General features: G+C 38.4%; 1 protein-coding gene across 6 annotated transcripts in view; it reads left to right on the forward strand.

The window, feature by feature from the left end:
* Nucleotides 1-18250, forward strand: part of SUSD1 (sushi domain containing 1) — a 136038-nt gene that overhangs the window by 79242 nt on the left and 38546 nt on the right. For all 6 annotated transcript variants that reach the window (XM_023201849.3, XM_023201859.3, XM_023201842.3 and 3 more), the window contains one exon: nt 17104-17195. In XM_023201849.3, coding sequence (XP_023057617.2) covers nt 17104-17195 — 92 coding nt within the window. The remainder of the gene's footprint in view (nt 1-17103; nt 17196-18250) is intronic.

Here is an 18250-nt window from a genome sequence, read left to right on the forward strand (position 1 = left end):
TCCTGACCTCCTGATCCGCCCATCTTGGCCTCCCAAAGTGTTGGGATTACAGGCTTGAGCCACCGCGCCCGGCCGGCTCTGGGTCTTTCTTGATGCCCATTCCAGGGATTTAGAACCTTTCCATTTTCATTGCTCCCGTGAGCCCTGTTTCTACCCAAGCTTCACCATTGCTGAAGATGTTTATCTGTTTAGTGAAAGAGCCTCCCTTCTTTCTGGGCAGCACACCCCATATTTATCTTAGGAAACTCTTCAAGTGAGATACATTGTCTTGCATGCTTCCTTTCCTGTCTCCATTTCTCACTCTTTTCTCTGAATTTCTGTAAACCCAGAAAGATTCCCTAAATTGTTTTAGTTCTGGACTCCACAGGGGCCTATTATTGAATGTCTGCCTGTGAGTCCTACTTCCTGGTTAGGAGATTTTCCCTTTTGTCTCCCATGGGGAATTACCCTCAGCTGATCTGTGAGCTGCTGTTGGGTTTCCAGAACCTGAACTTTCACTGGTCTGATGAGGTCCAGGAAATCCCCTGGACTAGTGGCATTTCGCCCAAGCCCTACCTTCTTGGAATTGAATTTCCAAGACTTAAGTAGTCGGTGCTTCTTCGATGGGAATTGAAACACTTCTTGTTCCCGCTTCCGTTTCTGTATCAGAGATAAGCCTGCAATGTTCAAGGTCCCTCTGAGAACATTCTTACTTAGCAGGTCCTGCTCAGCTCAGCTCTAAGCCTTTACCCTTCCATCTAAGTTGCTTCTGTTCCTTCTTTATTGCCAGGTAGGACTCATACCTTTTGCTAGGTCTTAGTATTTTCCTTCTCTATATTTGCTTTTTGTTTTCAGACTTAGATTTTTTGTTCTCCTCACATTACTTTGGAATCTGCCTCTGAGGTCTCTGTAGAGAAAGAATGATGTCACAGAGCTCTGGACCTGCGGAAAACATCCAGTGTTAAAATACCTTCTTCGGCCGGGCATGGTGGCTCACGCCTGTAATCCCAGCACTTTGGGAGGCCGAGGCGGGTGGATCACGAGGTCAGGAGATTGAGACCGTCTTGGCGAACATGGTGAAACCCGGTCTCTACTAAAATACAAAAAAATTAGCGGGGCGTGGTGGCGGGCGCCTGTAGTCTAGGGAGGCTGAGGCAGGAGAATGGCGTGAACCGGGGAGGGGGCGGAGCTTGCAGTGAGCCGAGATTGCGCCACTGCACTCCAGCCTGGGCGACAGAGCAAGACTCTGTCTCAAAAAAAAAAAAAAAAAAAAAATACTTTCTTCCCACTTTCATTTTCACTATTCAGTTCAGCCTAAACTCAATCCTGGGCTTGATCAATTGTCGTTCTTCCTGGACCGTGTTTAATACAGCTCTATTTCTCAGGCAGATGTCCTTATAGCCTGTGCAATACCTGTTGCCTCATCTACAAAAACAATGCCACCTTGAAACTCACTTAGTGATGCTTGAAGAATTCTACACTGATCATTCTCTTTTTAAACATGTTCACATTTCTTTAGCTTTGGAGTATCACAGTTCCAGTTATTAAGGAAGAAACGAAGAGTTCTCATTAATGCCTATTCTCGTTCCCTTATTTAAAACTTTTCCTTGTCATATTTTTCTAACTGAGCCAATATGATTTCAAATTTTCTTCTTAGTGTTATTTCCTCCACTTGATTTCACTCTCCCTAATCTTATCCTTTCTCCCTAAATCTTATCCTATCTGTGAGAACAAAACCTGTTTTGGAAACTGATTTCATTCTTTTTTCAGAGATGGGCAAAATCTCATTTCTAGGAACAGAGTTCTAGGTATACACTTTTTGTTATTTCTTTTTAGCATTTGAGTTTGTAATAATTCCACTGGACTTTTTTTCTACTTTAACTCCCAAACAATTTCTCATCTAGAATCCCCAGTCTGAGTCTCTGTGAAACAGATCATCCAGGGCCATTTAAAAGACCTTGGTGTGGGAGTGAACCAGCCTGTGGAGAAGCCATGGATCCAATCTTCCTGCAGTTCTCTCCTTAGCCCTGTATGAAATTCCAAATGATATAAAGAGAAATGGAATTTTGGCAAGCTAATCTAGTGTTGTCTACTAATATCTAGCTCCCCAAAATACTCTTTAAAACCTCCCACTATTGCTCCCTCTGTGCATATTAAACTTTAGCAAATACAGCAATTACCTGGAGAGCTTATGAAAACACAGGTTCCTGGGCCGCATCCCAAAGGTTCTGATTCAGTAGGCCTTTGGGGAGGGGAGCAAATTTTCATTTCTAGCAAGCTTTCAGGCCTTGCTGATATTGTCAGTCTACAATTTGAGTCTCATTGCTCTAACCACATAAACCTTAGCTACTTCTGGGCAATGTCAAAGCTCTTGCAGGCAGAGACATAATAAGAAAAGAAAGAGTAAAAGTAAAAAGTGGAAGCTAAAATAATTCCATCTGCTCCTGCCTAAAAACCCCGTGTCTTAGAGCTTTGTCTGATTTGCAAAGTTTTCCTGGTAATCAGATATCTACCTACCTCATCTGTTCCTGAATTCCAGTTGCAGAGATCAGGAGCTCTCATCTTCCCTCATGGTGCCTTACTCCCCTGTGGCAGCTCTTATCTTTATACTCAAGACCCCAATGAGTATATCTGCCTTTTGCAGGGAGATACTGAATCTTACCTCTCCTTTCCATATGAGATTGCACAGGACAAACAGATAGATAAATGACAAATATCAACTTTATTGACCTGGGCGAGTTTCCAGGAACTCTCTCTCCAACACTGAATTTCAGGTAAAAGCTATATTGAAGGATGAGGTTTAGCTGTTGTGGCCAAGTAGAACTTCCTACTTACTTTCCCCATGGAAATATGGGCAGGTGGCTCTGGAAGGGAGCCTTGCCTGGCTTACCCGCCCAGTCTCAGGCTGAAAAGCAGAGGAAAGGGTGGTGGCAGACACTGGTTACTTACCTCTTGAAGACCGGAGATACCCAGAGTGCCCCTTGTACCTGTGCACAGGCGGGTACCAGAGAGCAAGTCTGCATTTTGTTTGGGTGGCGACCGGTAATATGTGAACTTATTACTTGGAAATGTGACTCAAGGAATGGCAGTCTCCTACCAGTTAGATTACGTATATACTGTTCTTTCCTTGAGGATTAACATATGGGGAATAAGGAGAAGCCAAAATTGTCTTTTCCTTTATGGAATTGGAAAGACAGGTAAATAGCAACCTTTGATACACTCAAGCAACGTCACTGATCTCTGTAATTATCTTGAACAGGAAAGGTCCATTATAGTTGTAGGAGTCTATGTTAGGAAAGCAATTTAAATTACTTTTAGGTTCCTTCAAATTCATTTGTTTTGAAGGAACAATTTGTCCAAATTTCTTGGTTGATTTACCATCATTATTTTATTTATTGATCAAATTTCATGTTCTTATGGACATAGATAGTTTATTCATATACTAAGAGCATGACTTCTTTGGTTATTATTTATGTTGTCTTTCTTCTGTTTTATGGTTTCTTTCAATTTTGTTTATGATGTTTTTGACATATAAAAGTTTTAGATTGCCATACAGTGAAATCTATTGATCTTTTCCATTGTGATTCATTACATTGTTATTAAACGTAGAATTTTTTAAAACAAAAGAGTATTTATATTCTGTTTTATTTCTGGGAAAGACTTTAAGTGACCTGCATGGGTATATAAAATAAAAGATAATAGGTTAGATGTCTAGGCTAAAGAAGAAAGAAAACAAAAACAGAGACATAAAAAATGTAGGAATAAGGTTAAGAATAATTCATGCCCTTATAACCTATTTACTTGTTCATTAGTGCCTCACAAATTTAGGTTTAAGTTTTCCCATCCAGCCAGAAAGGGAACCATGGCATTGTCCATAATGTTACAACTAAGCAGTGTTTTTCAGAAGTACAATTCTTTTTCAACATTAAGAATCAGGAATTTCTGATTCCAGGGGGTCTCATAAATAGGACAGTGTCTGGGCAGCATTTTATGAGGATTTTATAAGGCTATTTTTTTTATATTGCCCCTGAACACAGAAAAGCACAATTCAGTGTAGAGTGGCAGAAAAGATGCATTAGAAATGCCTACTGTTTGCTGATCTGGCTTGATTCAGGGGTAGGATTAGGTTATTTAGATTATTTGGAGGTATGACTGGAGTCCATTTCTTTCAAGCATTGTTTTCTAAATATTGTTTCCCTCAACTGAGATTTGATGAATGTTTGGTGTCATTGAGCTAGCAACTGTTTTCTCTTATAAGTACCCACGGAGCAATTGTTCTGTGCTGCCAATCGAATAACAAGGACTTGTGCTTGAATTGAAGGCTGCCCTCGTCTGTTGGAAGGTTGAGCCTAGGGAGCTGAGCCAAGGGAATTGTTTGAATCTGCTCTGCCAATGAATGGGTGATTGAACCCTCAGAATTCCTCTCCATATAATATAGTCACAGCGTTTAGCTTGAAAAATTTCACAGTTGTTCTAACCAATACCAAATTTGTCTAAAGAAAAATTTCAAATAAAAAATTCAATAAATTTCAATAAAATAACAGTAAAGTTCCCAGCTTTATCCTGTTGCCCTCTTTAAGATAAACTGCTCCCCAAATGTAAATCCAGGATAACTAAGATGATACCACTATTTATAGAGCAGTTATACAATAGTAACTTTGCTTTCAGTATAGTTGATTTATAGCTATTCTTTTTGACAATATTTAGCTTGCAAAGCCAACTGTCTATATAGGCTACTTCTAATTAGAGATTTAAAAACCATTATTATTTATGTACAAAAGAATGCTTTTTTTCAGTTCCTTTTAGCAGAAGATTGCATGCATTTAGATATTCCCAAAATAATGTTGGTAAATCTAAAAAAATCCTACAAGGAGAAGGAACAGAGCACTCTTACCGGGGAGTAAAGCCCTGATAGAAAACCATCGCTTTGAAGGTGGCTTTCTGCTGCAGGTTTTGAACAGCATGCATAATTTGAGATCTATGTGGACTTTATAAAACTTCCTCGTAACGGATTGCTTTTCACAAAATTAAAGTCGGAACAAAAGATAATAAAGACAATAAATCATGTAACGTTTCTGATATTTTTCCACAGAATGATAAATATTATAACAGCATTCTGTGGTTGAAGAGTTGTGCCTGAAGTCTCCCTCCTTTTCTTACAAACCATTAGCCTAAGAAACCCATACTTGCAGTTGGTGAAGCCAGAAATTGGCATATATTTTACATGGAATATACAATCATCTGAATATGCCAAGTATGGAGAGAGTAAATGTTTGCTCTTTTAACAGATAACATAGTGACCTTGTAGATCCAGCTTAGTGGGACCATATCCATTACCTTTACTCATAAAGATGAATAAGTTGTTTAGAATTGGAGCCTTCCACTAAATGGGTTCTAAGTGGCTCTGAAGGCAATAGATTTATCTCATTCTTTTTAGGACCTTCATTTTCTAATCATGCGTACAGACAGACTCCAAAACTGTTCTCTCCTAGGCTGAAATCAGAGAAAGGATCACATACATTTTAGTCTAAAATATTCCTTAGTACCATGCAAAGGAAAGCTAACTACAAGATATTTTAAAAACTTTTCTTTACTTATAATTTTTAAATTTGGTATAATTTCAAATTTTTCCCTTTCTTGCAGTCCTACCCCTTCCTGTAATATATCCCACTTGGTCATTGAGTATTGTCTTATGTGGTGTTAGATTCTGTTCACTAATATTTTCTTTTGCATTTTTGCACCAATATTTATAAGTGATGTCGGTCGACACTTTTCTCTATTTTTTTTCCACTATTTTTATCAGGTTTAAGCATTGGTATTTTCCTTTCTTCATAAAAAGAATTTGTAAAGTTTTCTTCATTATTTATGCCTGGGACAATTCACATAGCATTTGGACTATCTGATTTTAGATGGTTTGGTAGAATCCATCAAATTCTATGAAATGATCTGGGTATGGGGCTTTTCTGTGGGGTTATTCCTTGATGACATTCTCAATTTTTTCTATGGAAATTGGCCGGTTTAAGCTTTTTCTGTCTAATGGAGTCAATTTTGGTAAACCAGATTTTCCAAGGAATTACCTATTTCATCTAAGTTTTAAAATTTATTTGTGCACTGATCTGCAAAGTAGTTTTGTTTAACTTTCTGAATTTTCTTCTGTCTCAGTGATGATTTCTCCCTTTATTTTCTGCCCCCTGTCTAGGTTAAATTAGCTAAGTGGTTTATTTATTTTATTAGTTTTTCTAAGATTTTGGTTTATTAATTGGATCTACTATTTTTTTTCTCTCTCACAATATCAGGGATTAACAAACTATGACTTGCAGAACAAATCTGGCCTGTCACCTGTTTTCATAAATAGTTTTATTGGAACAAAGGCAGAATTGTCAGCCTGGAAAGCTTAAAATATTTACTTATCTGACCCTTTATAGATAAAACTTCTTGATTCTTGCTCTATATCATTAATTTCTGTTTTCTTTCTTTCTTTTTTTTTTTTTGTTAAGATGGAATCTTGCTCTGTCACCCAGGCTGGAGTGCAGTGGCACAATCTCAGCTTGCTGCAACCTCTGACTTGTGGCTTTTAGCATTAAAAATTGTCCTTTGTCATATTTAATGCTTTTCGATTTGAATTCTACTTGGCTAATTTTGTTATTTTCATTTTTTATTTTAGTAGAGACAAGTTTTCCCTATATTGCCCAGGCTAGAACTGAACTCCTGGCCTTAAGTAATCCTCCTACCTTGGCCTCCCAAAGTGCTGGGATTACAGGTCTGAGCCACTGCACCTGGCCTGGTTTGACAGTTTTTAATGGCATGCTTTAATTCATGTATTGCCTTTATGACATTCAACTATTGACACAACTGATTTATTCTATTTTCCTTTTTCTGTGTCCCTTTTCCTCTTAGTTTTTCAGTTGCATTATTTCTACTTTATGAAAGCATACAGCATTTATATATCATTCTTCTGCCTTGCCCCATCTTTATTTTTATCTTAGAGCTACAGTTGAATATAGCAAATGCTTATCACCAATCCTTTTACTGAAGTTTCCCCAGTTTATCTCTTGGATGAAGCTCATTTTCCAGTAGATTCCTTAACAGCACAGTGTTCCTTGAGTTCTTGGATATGTAGAATCGTTTCTCTATAGCCTTGATACTTGAAAGGCAGCTTGGCTAGATATAAAAATCTTAATTCACACTTTCTTGATTTGAGTTTCTTAAAAATAGTCAGTTCTTTTGTTGCCTTGCTTTCTATGTAGCTTTTGAGATGCCTGATGCAGCCCGATTCTTTTGCCTTTGTATCTTATTTGTTTATTTCTTTGAGTGAAGACCCTGAGGATTTCTTTCTTTATCTTTAAAATCTCATAGTTTTACTTGAGTATATTTTTGGGGTTGATTGTCACCCCATTTTGCGGTCAGATTTCACAGGTACCCAGTGTATCCCTTTAGTATTTCTACTGAGGCCTCTTTATTCTTGTAAAGTTATCTTGAATTATAGTTTTAAACACTAATTCTGTTTCATGCTTGTTTATCTTCTTCAGATAATTTAATTATACGTATGTTGGATCTTTGCCTGTATTCTGCTTCATTCACTTTATTTTTGACCCTTTTAACTTCTTTTTGATCTCATTTTAATTATTTTCAGTTGTTTTCCTGTATTTCTTCAATTACATCTACCCTTCTTTAGGTACCATGGAATTTAGTCTTTAATATTTCTAATGGGATTTTGTATTTTCATTTTTTTTTCCTAAGCTCAGTCACCTGTTTCATTTCCTCCTTAGTTTTTTGTCCATTTATGTTTTAAGTTTTAAATTTTCTAGGCCTGGTTCAGTGACTCACGCCTGTAATCCCAGCACTTTGGGAGGCCGAGGCGAGCAGATCACTTGAGGTCAGGAGTTCAAGACCAGCCTGGCCAAAATGGTGAAACCCGGTCTCTACTAAAGATACAAAAATTAGCCAGGCTTGGTGGCGGGCGCCTGTAATCCCAGCCACTCAGGAAGTTGAGGCAGAAGAGTCACTTGAACCCAGGAGGGTTCAGTGGGCAGAGGCTGCAGTGAGCAGAGATCGTGCCACTGCACTCCAGCCTGGGTGACAGAATGAGACCAGCGAGCAGAGATCGTGCCACTGCACTCCAGCCTGGGTGACAGAATGAGACTTCATCTCAAAAAAGAAAAAAAAAAGTTTTAAAATTTCTGACTTAAAGAGTTTTCTTCATACCCCCAAATGCTTGAGAATACTTATTTCAGTTTACTAATGTATAGGACTCCCCCACCACCCCAGTTTGTGGGTTTAAAAAAATGTAGAGCTTTTTACAAGCTGCATTGTTTTTATTTTATATATGTATATTAAATATACATACATGTATAATATGTGTGTGTGTGTGTGTGTGTGTGTATATGAAATACAAACTGCTTTTGTCCATTAATTCCAGGGACAGAATTGCTGGTTTAGGATGGTTAACAAGATTTCTAGGTTAAGAGTGCCCTCTTCTGTCACTGAGTGAAATGCAGTTTCTTTAAAAGTTTTGTTTTGTTTTTTGATAAGGCTGGACATGAACCATGTATTCTCAGTTTAGGTTCTCTTTTGCTTTGTAGGATCTTGCATTTCCCTCTCTCTTCTGTTGCCCACCACTGCTTAGTCTCCAAAGGACACCCATTCTTTCCCTTTTATCTGTTTCTTTCCCAGAAGCAATGCCTTTTTCTTACCACTACCTGACAACTCATGGACTTTTAATCCTTTCCTTGTAGTCAGCGCTCTGACTATACATCAGGTCTCTTTTCTTTTCTTCTTTTCTTTTTCATAGAGTGGAGTTTCTCTTGTTGGGAGTGAACCTAGCTTACTCTGGGCCACCTTGCTTCCCTCTTTTCTATTTCACACATCCCTTCTAGCCCCCCTTGCTCTTCACAAGGACTTGTGGGAGATTGAGAGATAATTTTGCTGGAATTTCATATTTACTTTTCTATTTAACATGTTTGTGTGTGTGTGTGTGTGTGCGTTTTTTAGAGGCGAGGTCTCGCTTTGTCACCCAGCCTGGAGGACAGTGGCAGGACCACATCTCACTGCAGCTTTGACTTCCTGGGCTCAAGCAATCTTTCCGCCTCAGCTTTTCAAGTAGCTGGTACTACATGCTCCCGCCACCATGCTCAGCTAACTTTTTTATTTTTTGTAGAGATGGGTTGTGGTGAGGGGGGCAGGTCTTGCTATGTTGCCAAAGCTGCTCTCAAACTCCTGGGCTCAAGCAATCCTTCTACCTTGGCTGCCCAAGGTTTTGGGATTACAGGCGTGAGCTACTGCACCCAACCTTACAGTAATTTAAAGTTTGTAATGTTTTCTGTTCTCCTTTTATGACGAAAGCTCATAAGTAGCTTGGCACAGGAAGTAGTTTGGCACAGTTCCTCTTGAGTCAGATGATCCAAATTCAAATCCCAGATCTGCCATTTACTGTCTCTGTAACTTTGAACAAGTTATTTCACCTCTGTGTGTCCCAGTTGACAGGATCCACATCGTGGGCTTGTTGTGAAGATCAAATGAGTTAAAGCATATGGAGAAACAGCACAATACCTGACACATGATGAATGTCTATCAAATGTTAACCAATACTTACAATTTGCTTTCTGGTATTTATTATATGCTCCCTTGTTTTTAAAACTATACTTATATAGGCCATAACTTCTCTCCTAAATGAAATGCATGTTATGGGCAGAAACCATGTCTTATTCAGAGTACTTATATTCCACTGGGTCAATGAAATACCATTTGCTTAGCTTTCCCCTTATTGCTGATTGTCTGCATTTAAACAATCACAACTGCTGTGATTGTTTAAATCACTGCCCTAGACACCGAGAGTGTAAAGATTAAGAAGATGTACATTCATATTCATAGCAGCATTATTTATAATGGCTAAAAGGTAGAAGCAACCCAAGCAACAAGGAGTTCTTGTTTAATGGGTACTTTCAGTTTGTGCTGATGAAGTAAGTTCTGGATGTGGATGGTGGCAATGACTGCACAATAACGTGAAAGTACTAAATGCCACTAAATTTTACACTTAAAAATTGTTAAAATGGTAAATCTTATATTTTACAACAAAAAAAGTTGTAATCAACATAATTTACCATATTCAGAAAATAAAAAAGAAAAACCATATGATTATCTCAATAGATGCTAAAGATTTTACTAACTTGAATACTCATTTACAACAAAAACAAAATACTTTCAGCAAATTAAGAAAATAATTTACTCAGTCTTCTGGACACCTATTAAAAAACCTACAGTTAACCTAAGTTTTGAAGCACTGAACATTTCCCCCACCTCACATTTAACGAGGGCAAGGATGTCTACTTGCAGCAGTTCTACTCAACATGTTACTGAAGGTTTGGGATAGTACAATAATAGTAATGAAGGTATAAAAATTGGAAAGAAAGTAAAACTGTACCTATTTGTGTGCAACATAACTATTAATGTAGAAAAATGCAGAAGAATTAAATGATTATGATTAATAGGTGTGTTTAGCTAGGCGTTATGACACAAAGTTAACATACAAAATTTTACTGTGTATCTAAGTACTAGCAACGAACAACTGGAAAACAAAACTAAAAAACAATTCCATTTATTTTTGCATCATACAACATAAAATGCTTAGTAATAAAGTTAACAAAGGATATACAAGACCTCTACCAAAACTGCAAAATGTTGCTGAGAAAAATTAAAGATGACCTAAATAAATGGAGAGATGTGCCATGTTCATGACTGGACGTTTCAAGACTGTTAAAATGTCTCCAAAGTGATCTACAAATTCAACACAACCCCAATTACAGTCTCAGTATAATCATACTCCTTTTTATAATAATAAGCAAGCCTATTCTAAAATTCATAATTGAAACACAAAAGATCTAAAATCTTGGGAAAACAACAAAGATGGAGAATTTACATTAACATCAGGATTTACTAAAAAGCCATTCAATGGTTCTCAGCTGGGGCCAATTATGTCCCTCAGCGGGCATTTGGCAATATCTGGATACGATTTTGGTTGTCACAACTGGAAAAACGTTACTGGCATCTAGCAGGTAGAAATCAAAGATACTATTAAATATCTGACAATGCATAAGACAGCCTCACAACAATGTGGCCCAAAATGTCACTAGTGCCAAGGTTGGGAAATCCGAAACTACAGTAATCAAGACAATATAGGCCAGGCGCAGTGCCTCATGCCTACAATCCCAGCACTCTGGGAAGCTGAGGCGGGTAGATCACCTGAGGTCAAGGGTTCAAGACCAGCCTGGCCAACATGGTAAACCCTGTCTCTACTAAAAATAAAAGAGTAGCCAGGTGCGGTGGCAGGTGCCTGTAATCTCAGCTACTGGGGAGGCTGAGGTGGGAGAATGGCTTGAACCTGGGAGGCAGAGGCTGCAGTGAGCCAAGCTTAAGCACTCCAGCCTGGGAGACAGAGTGAGACTCTGTCTCAAAAAAAAAAAAAAAAAAAAAAAAAAAAGACAATATGGTATTGACATAAGGATAGTCAAATAGATTAATGAAACAGAATGCAGACTCCAGAAGTAGACTTCTTAGGTCAACTATTCAATAAAGGTGACAAAGCAACTCAATGGAAAAGGTGTTTTCCAAAGTAGGTTTTAGAACAACAGGATATCCATACGCAAAAAAAAAAGAAAGAAGAAACTTGATCTCTACTTCCCTCCATATAGTATAGCTCAAAATAAATCACAGACCTAAACAAAAGTTAAATGATAAATTGATAAAGTTTCTAGAAAAATGCATTAAAAAGATCTTCACAACCCAGAAAAACTACTGAGAAAAGACTTAAAAGCAGAATATATGATACAAAAAACAAACACTAAAAGAACTCCTACAACTCAATAAAAACAAAATCCAATCTTTAAAATGGATGAAGAACTTGAAAAAGACATTTGACAAAGGAAGATAAACAAATGGCTAAGTGCATGAAAATTCAAAGTGGTCAGTATTAATATCATCATAGAAATACAAACTAAAACCAAAATGAGAAATATAAATTAAAAGCACAAACTACATACCCATTAAGATGACTAAAATATACAAGACTGCAAACAACTGATTGTTGGTAAGAATGCAGAGCAACACAACCTCCCATGTATTGATGGTGGGCAGGTAAAACAGTACAAAAAGCTCTAGCTGTTTCACCTATCCTACTACCCAGTGATTCCAATCCTAGGCATTTACTCAAGAGAAATAAAAACGTAAGTCCACAAAAAAAAAAAAAAAAAAAAAAAAAAAGAAGATGTCTCTCTCTTCAAGGAGCTGTCAGTTCAATGGGGGTGATAGACAAAGATCAATAACACAATACATAAAGCAGAATTGAGGTATTTGCAGGATACTACAGGACCAGAGAGGAAATAGTGATTGATTTTGCCCAGAATTGTTTGCCCATACTAATGAAGCAGAAACAAAGTTTAGTCAAGAGCTTCATTTTCTCTTTTTTGAGGCATTCTTGCAGTTCTGGTTTTTCAACTTCAGGATTCTAGATTAGATTGGCCCAGTGGGTGGACAAAAGAGAGAACACAGAGTAATCACTAAAAATGTATAAGAGAAGGAAGATTTGTATGAGAGACCGTGGCATGTATCTTTCATAGCAAAGGATCTGAGAGCACTAGGGAGGGACTTGGGATGAGCTCTACCGGGGATCCTTTTCTCCTCATTGAATGCATCATGGGTTCAACCTGCCTGTGGCTCAAGCTGTAAAGCCCCTTGAATGGAGGGAAGGGAACCTAGAGGGAGAATGTCACTCCCTGACCCGGGTGGAACTGAACTGTGAGCCAGTGAGACATTTCCTGTGAGCAGAAGGAGCTGCAGACTCACCACTACTGTTAGGTTACTTAAGCATATGTGTGTGTGTAATTTTTAAAAATGAAATAATTGTGTATATATTATTCTTCATTTTGCTGTTTTATTTTATTCTTTGACTTTTGGCCTTACAATATCCTGTAGACATACTTCCATATCAATTCATATAACGTCATCTAATTCTCTCTGAGGGAAGCACAGTATTCCATCATATGAAGGTATACTAATTTATTCACTTATTCTCTGTAGAAGGTTATTTGGGTATTTTTTTCCCTTTCAAGTTTTAGTTATTACAGTCAATGATACTGTTAATATACTTGTATATGTTATGTTTTATTGATTCTCAGAGGCTTTTTTTTTTTCACATTTTGATGTCTATGAAATCCTACAATTGTTATACAGTCAGGTGGCTGCCAAGAACATAATTGTCATTGTCCATCTATGCATCATATTGGTCATGGTTGCTTATAGTGCTGTCACTTCTATTTAGTTATGGACATTAGTGGTGCCATTTACGTCTTGAGATCAATTGCCTACTAAAACTTTTTCCAAAAACTACGTTATGATTTAACATTGAGACACAGTGTTATAATATGTAAAGCACAATGGGAACAGAACAGCCAAGTATAAGAGCAACTTTCAGCATCAGAATGGGTGTCGGTGGATGGTAAGAAAGTTTTGGGAAAAAAAAAGGAGCACATTTTGAAGAAATACTGCCTCACCAAACTCTGATAGATATCTCATAGGATGCTATTGTGTGGAAAAATATAGACACCAATAACTCTTAATTGAGAAGTGATTGAGAAGTGTTTGTTATATACTGACCATGAAGAAATTTTAGGAATGTCTCCATTTTGCTTATATTTTTGTCTTATAGTATACAATTAAAATTTAATATCTATGTTGGTCTGTAAAAGCTTTTTCAACCAGTATAAAATAGTCCTATGAAATAAGAAAATAATTGTAGCAGCCAGGGGTGGTGGCTCACACCTGTAATTCCAGCACTTTGGGAGGCCAAGGTGGGCGGATCACTTGTGGTCAGGAGTTTGAGACCAGCCTGGCCAACATGATGAAACCCTGTCTCTACTAAAAATACAAAAATTAGCCAGGCATGGTGGTACATGCCTGTAGTCCCAGCTACTCGGGAGGCTGAGGCAGGAGAATTGCTTGAACTCAGAAGGCGGAGGTTGCAGTGAGCCGAGATTGCGCCATTGCACTCCAGCCTGGGTGACAGAGAGACTACATATCAAAAAAAAAATTTTTTTTTTCTTTAAAATCTTTGTGTAAGTTTTGGACATTTCTAGTCAGGTTTATTTCTAGGTATTTGAAGTTTGCTTTGATATCCCATCTCATGAATAGGGATCTGTTTATTTTTGTATTATATTCTGCTACTTGTATTAGTTTTCTATTGCTGGTATGACAAGTTACTGCAAATTTAGTGGCAGAAAATAACATGAGGGTTGGGTGCAGTGGCTGACATTTGTAATCCAGCACTTTGGGAGGCCGAGGTGGGAGCCCAGCAGTTTGAACCCAGCCTGGGCAACATAGAGATGCTGTCTCTACAAAAAAATTAAAATAAATGAAAAATAAGCCGGACATGGTGGCCTGTGCCTGTGGTCCCAGCTACTCGAGAGACTGAGGCAGGGAAATCACTTGAGCTCAGGAGGTCGAGGCTGCAGGGAGCCATGATCAGGCCACTGTGCTCCAGCCTGGGTGACAGAGCAAGATACTGTCTCAAAAAACAAAACAAAACAAAACAAAAACAAAAAGCAACATGAATTTAGTGTCTTATAGTTCTGGAGGTCAGAAGTGTGAAGTGTTTCACTAAGCTGAAATCAAGGTGTCAGCAGGCCTGTGTTTCTTCAGGGATGGGGGGGATCTAAGGGAGAATCTATTTCCATGCCCTTTCCAGTTTCTAGATCCTGCCTGTACTCCTTGGCTTGTGGCTCCATCCTCCATATTTAAAGTTCATCAGTTTAACCTCACTTCCATTCTTGAATCTTCTCTCTAACTCTTCTTGTTGCCCTCTTATAAGGATCTTTGTAATCACATTGAGCCCATCTGGACAATTCAGGATAATCTCACTGTCTTAGTCACCTCTGCAAAGTGTTTCTGCCGTGTAAGGTAACATACAGGTTCCAGGGACTAGGATGTAGACATGCTGGTGGGGGATGGGAGTCATTATTTAGGCTACCATACTTGTTCTTGAAGATAGATAGAAAATGATCAGTTTTTGTGTGTTGCCTTTCTATTATTTTCAAACAGTTTCATATTTGATTAGCTGAGTCTCAGATTTACTGGCAGTTGCATCATTTGTTCCACTTTCTGGCATTTATAGCTCTTTTTTTTTCTTGTCTTCTTCTGCATTGTCTAGAATCTCTTGAATATTTAAGGCTCAGTAATAGCTACAAGACCAGACATCCTTGTATTGTTCTTAACTTTACTAGAAATTGCTTAATTGTTTTACTACTGAGTGTAGTGGTTTCTTATAAACCCTATTAAACTAAGGAGTTTCTGTCAGATGAAGTCCTAGCTCACTAAGATTTCAAGTTAACAGAGTATATTAAATGTATTAATAGTTCCAATTATAAAAGTAACCACATGGTTTCTCTCTTTTAACCTATTAATAGCTTTTCCAATAATGATCCTCTCCGTATTCTGGGAATAAATCTTCTTTGGTCATAGTGTATTGTTCTTTGAATGTACTACTGACTTCTTTTTGCTAATATTTTATTTTGGATTTTTGTATTTATATTAACAAGTGAATTTGGCATAGGATGTTTAGTGATTGGCTGTGCCATTCTGCACATATTGGGCATTGTGGATTATTTTGTCATATTAAATGATTTGGGGAGCCTTCCACCTTTTTGCATAGTCTAGAACTCTTTAAATACTATTGGAGTTATTTGTATTTTGAAAGTTTCAGAAGTGTAACTTTGGACCACTACTACTAATCTCCAAACCTGTCTCTACCCAGCTGTGGGGCCGCATTACCTGGAATCATCAGTACTCCTCCTGTTCCTTATCACCAGTTCATCTTTGCCTCCTGTTCCCTACCTGCTCTGTGTTGCAATATTTGAGGTACAGCTTGTGACCTATGCAGGCTTTCTCTGTGCCAAGCTGCCCAACCCACAGAGAGGGGTCATGTCTACCAACTTGGCTTCATTTGTAGGAACCTGTCAGGCCAGGGGGTTACAAAATATAGCCTTACCTTTCATGAGACCTTCCTTTTTTTCAGGTAATTTGGGAGTTGTCTTTATCACTCGTTAATCATCCCAGTGTTCCTGTGAAACTTCTTAGCGAGTCTCCTCTATTATTTCCACTTTAGGGACAGAGATCATTTTGAAGGAAGTAACCTCTGATGTCAGGGTTTTGAGTAAACAGTCTTTCTTGACTACTGGAGGAGGGGTGTACCTCTACATTAAACTGTATCAGATCTGAACTGTCTTTTAGATTGATTACCATGAAACTGAGCAGAGGACAAGAAATACTTCTTTGCTCGCAAGAGATAAGGAAGACCAAACCAAGAGAATCCCACCACCTCCTATTCTTTTCTTCATGAAAAACCTGATTGCTTGAAAGCACTTTTTTCAGTTCCTCAAGGAGCAATTCTCTGCTGAAATGTTGCTCTCAGCTCAGAATTTCAAACCGACGCTTATTTGTATAAATGAGGATATACAAGGTCCAGGACAAAGAGTTACAATTTTAGCTTAGTAAGCCAAGGAAGTTTGCAGTAAATAAACTCAAATAATTTTTTTTCCTTTTTCTTCTTTTTTTGAGACAGATTCTCACTCTGTCACCCAGGTTGGAGTGCAGTGGCACTATCTCTGCTCACTGCAACCTCTGCCTCCCAGGTTTGAGCAATTCTTCAGTCTCCCAAGTATCTGGGACTACAGGCACACACCACCACGCCCAGCTAATTGTTGTATTTTTAGTAGAGAAGGGGTTTGTTTTGTTATGTTGGCCAGGCTGGTCTCGAACTCCTGGTCTCAAGCGATCTGCCTGCCTCAGCCTCCCAAAGTGCTGGGATAACAGGCCCGAGCCACTGCGCCAGGCCCACTCAAAATAATTCTTAAGAGGGGTCCTCCGATTAGGTATCTTTGAATCTGAAATCTTTCATCAAGACTGAGTTTACCTAAATATAAAAGTGGCATTTCTTTGAGACTGCTACAACTAATTTCTAAAGTAAAATACTGTTGAACTCATCTTATGCTAACACTTATCCTCAGAAAATGGCTCAGTTAAAAGGTAGTATTTTTTCTATAGAGTGTAAATTGATTTCTCGTTTCTTTTCCGTTGCAGTAAAACAGACCATCAGTAACATTTCAGGATTTAATGAAACCTGCTTGAGATGGAGAAGCATCAAGACAGCTGATATGGAGGAGATGTATTTAGTAAGTGACTGAAAGTTACTGTATTTATAGATGGTTGTCTTATGTGGGAGGCTTAAAAATACTCACAAGCCTAAAAATCTACTTCTATAACTATCATTATCAATAGACGATTTACTGTGGTAATTGCATCCAGAAGCAAGAAGATGGCCACTTCTGCATATTTAAAGACAGAAACTTTTGGCTGGGCGCAGTGGCTCACACTTGTAATCCCAGCACTTTGAGAGGCCGAGGCAGGTGGATCACTTGAGGCCAGGAGTTCAAGACCAACCTGGTCAACATGGTGAAACTCAGTCTCTACAAAAAATATAAAACTTAGCCGAGTGTAGTGGCGCATGACTGTAATCCCAGCTACTCAGGAGGCTGAGGCAGGAGAATCGCTTGAACCCGAGAGGTGGAGGTTGCCGTTAGCCATGATTGTGCCACTGAACCCCAGCCTGGGTGATGGAGCAAGACTTTGTCTCAAAAAAAAAAGAAACCTTGGGGAGAGATGAGACAGCCACGAGAATTTCTTCTTTTCTTTTTCGTTTTCAACATTTGAATTTATTTTTATTTTTTAAAATTATATAACTTTTAGGTTCAGCAATATGGGTACAGTTTTATTATATAGGTATACTGTGTGGGGGCCACCAAGCCTGGCCTAAGGTTTCACGGAGGTTTGGTGTATAGATTGTTTTGTCACCCAGGTAATAAGCATAGTGCCCAATAGGTATTTTTCTCTGATCCTCTATCTCTGATCCTCTATCTCCTTCCACCCTTCACCCTCAAGTAGGCCCCGGAGTTCCCCTCTTTGTGTCCGTTGTTCCCCTCTTTGTGTCCATGTGTTCTCATTTTTTTAGAGACAGGGTCTCGCTTTGTCACTCACACTGGGGTGCGGTGGCATGATCATAATTCACTGCAGCTTTGAACTCCTGGGTTCAAGTGATCCTCCTGCCTCCGTCTCCTGAGTAGCTGGAACTACAGGTGTGCACCACCACGCCTGGCTAAGTTTTTAATTTTTTTGTAGAGACACGGTATCATTATATTTCTCAGGCTGGTTTCAAAGCCCTGGCCTCAAT

This window comes from Piliocolobus tephrosceles, chromosome 14 (assembly GCF_002776525.5).
Source record: "Piliocolobus tephrosceles isolate RC106 chromosome 14, ASM277652v3, whole genome shotgun sequence".
NCBI classification, from domain to species: domain Eukaryota; kingdom Metazoa; phylum Chordata; class Mammalia; order Primates; family Cercopithecidae; genus Piliocolobus; species Piliocolobus tephrosceles.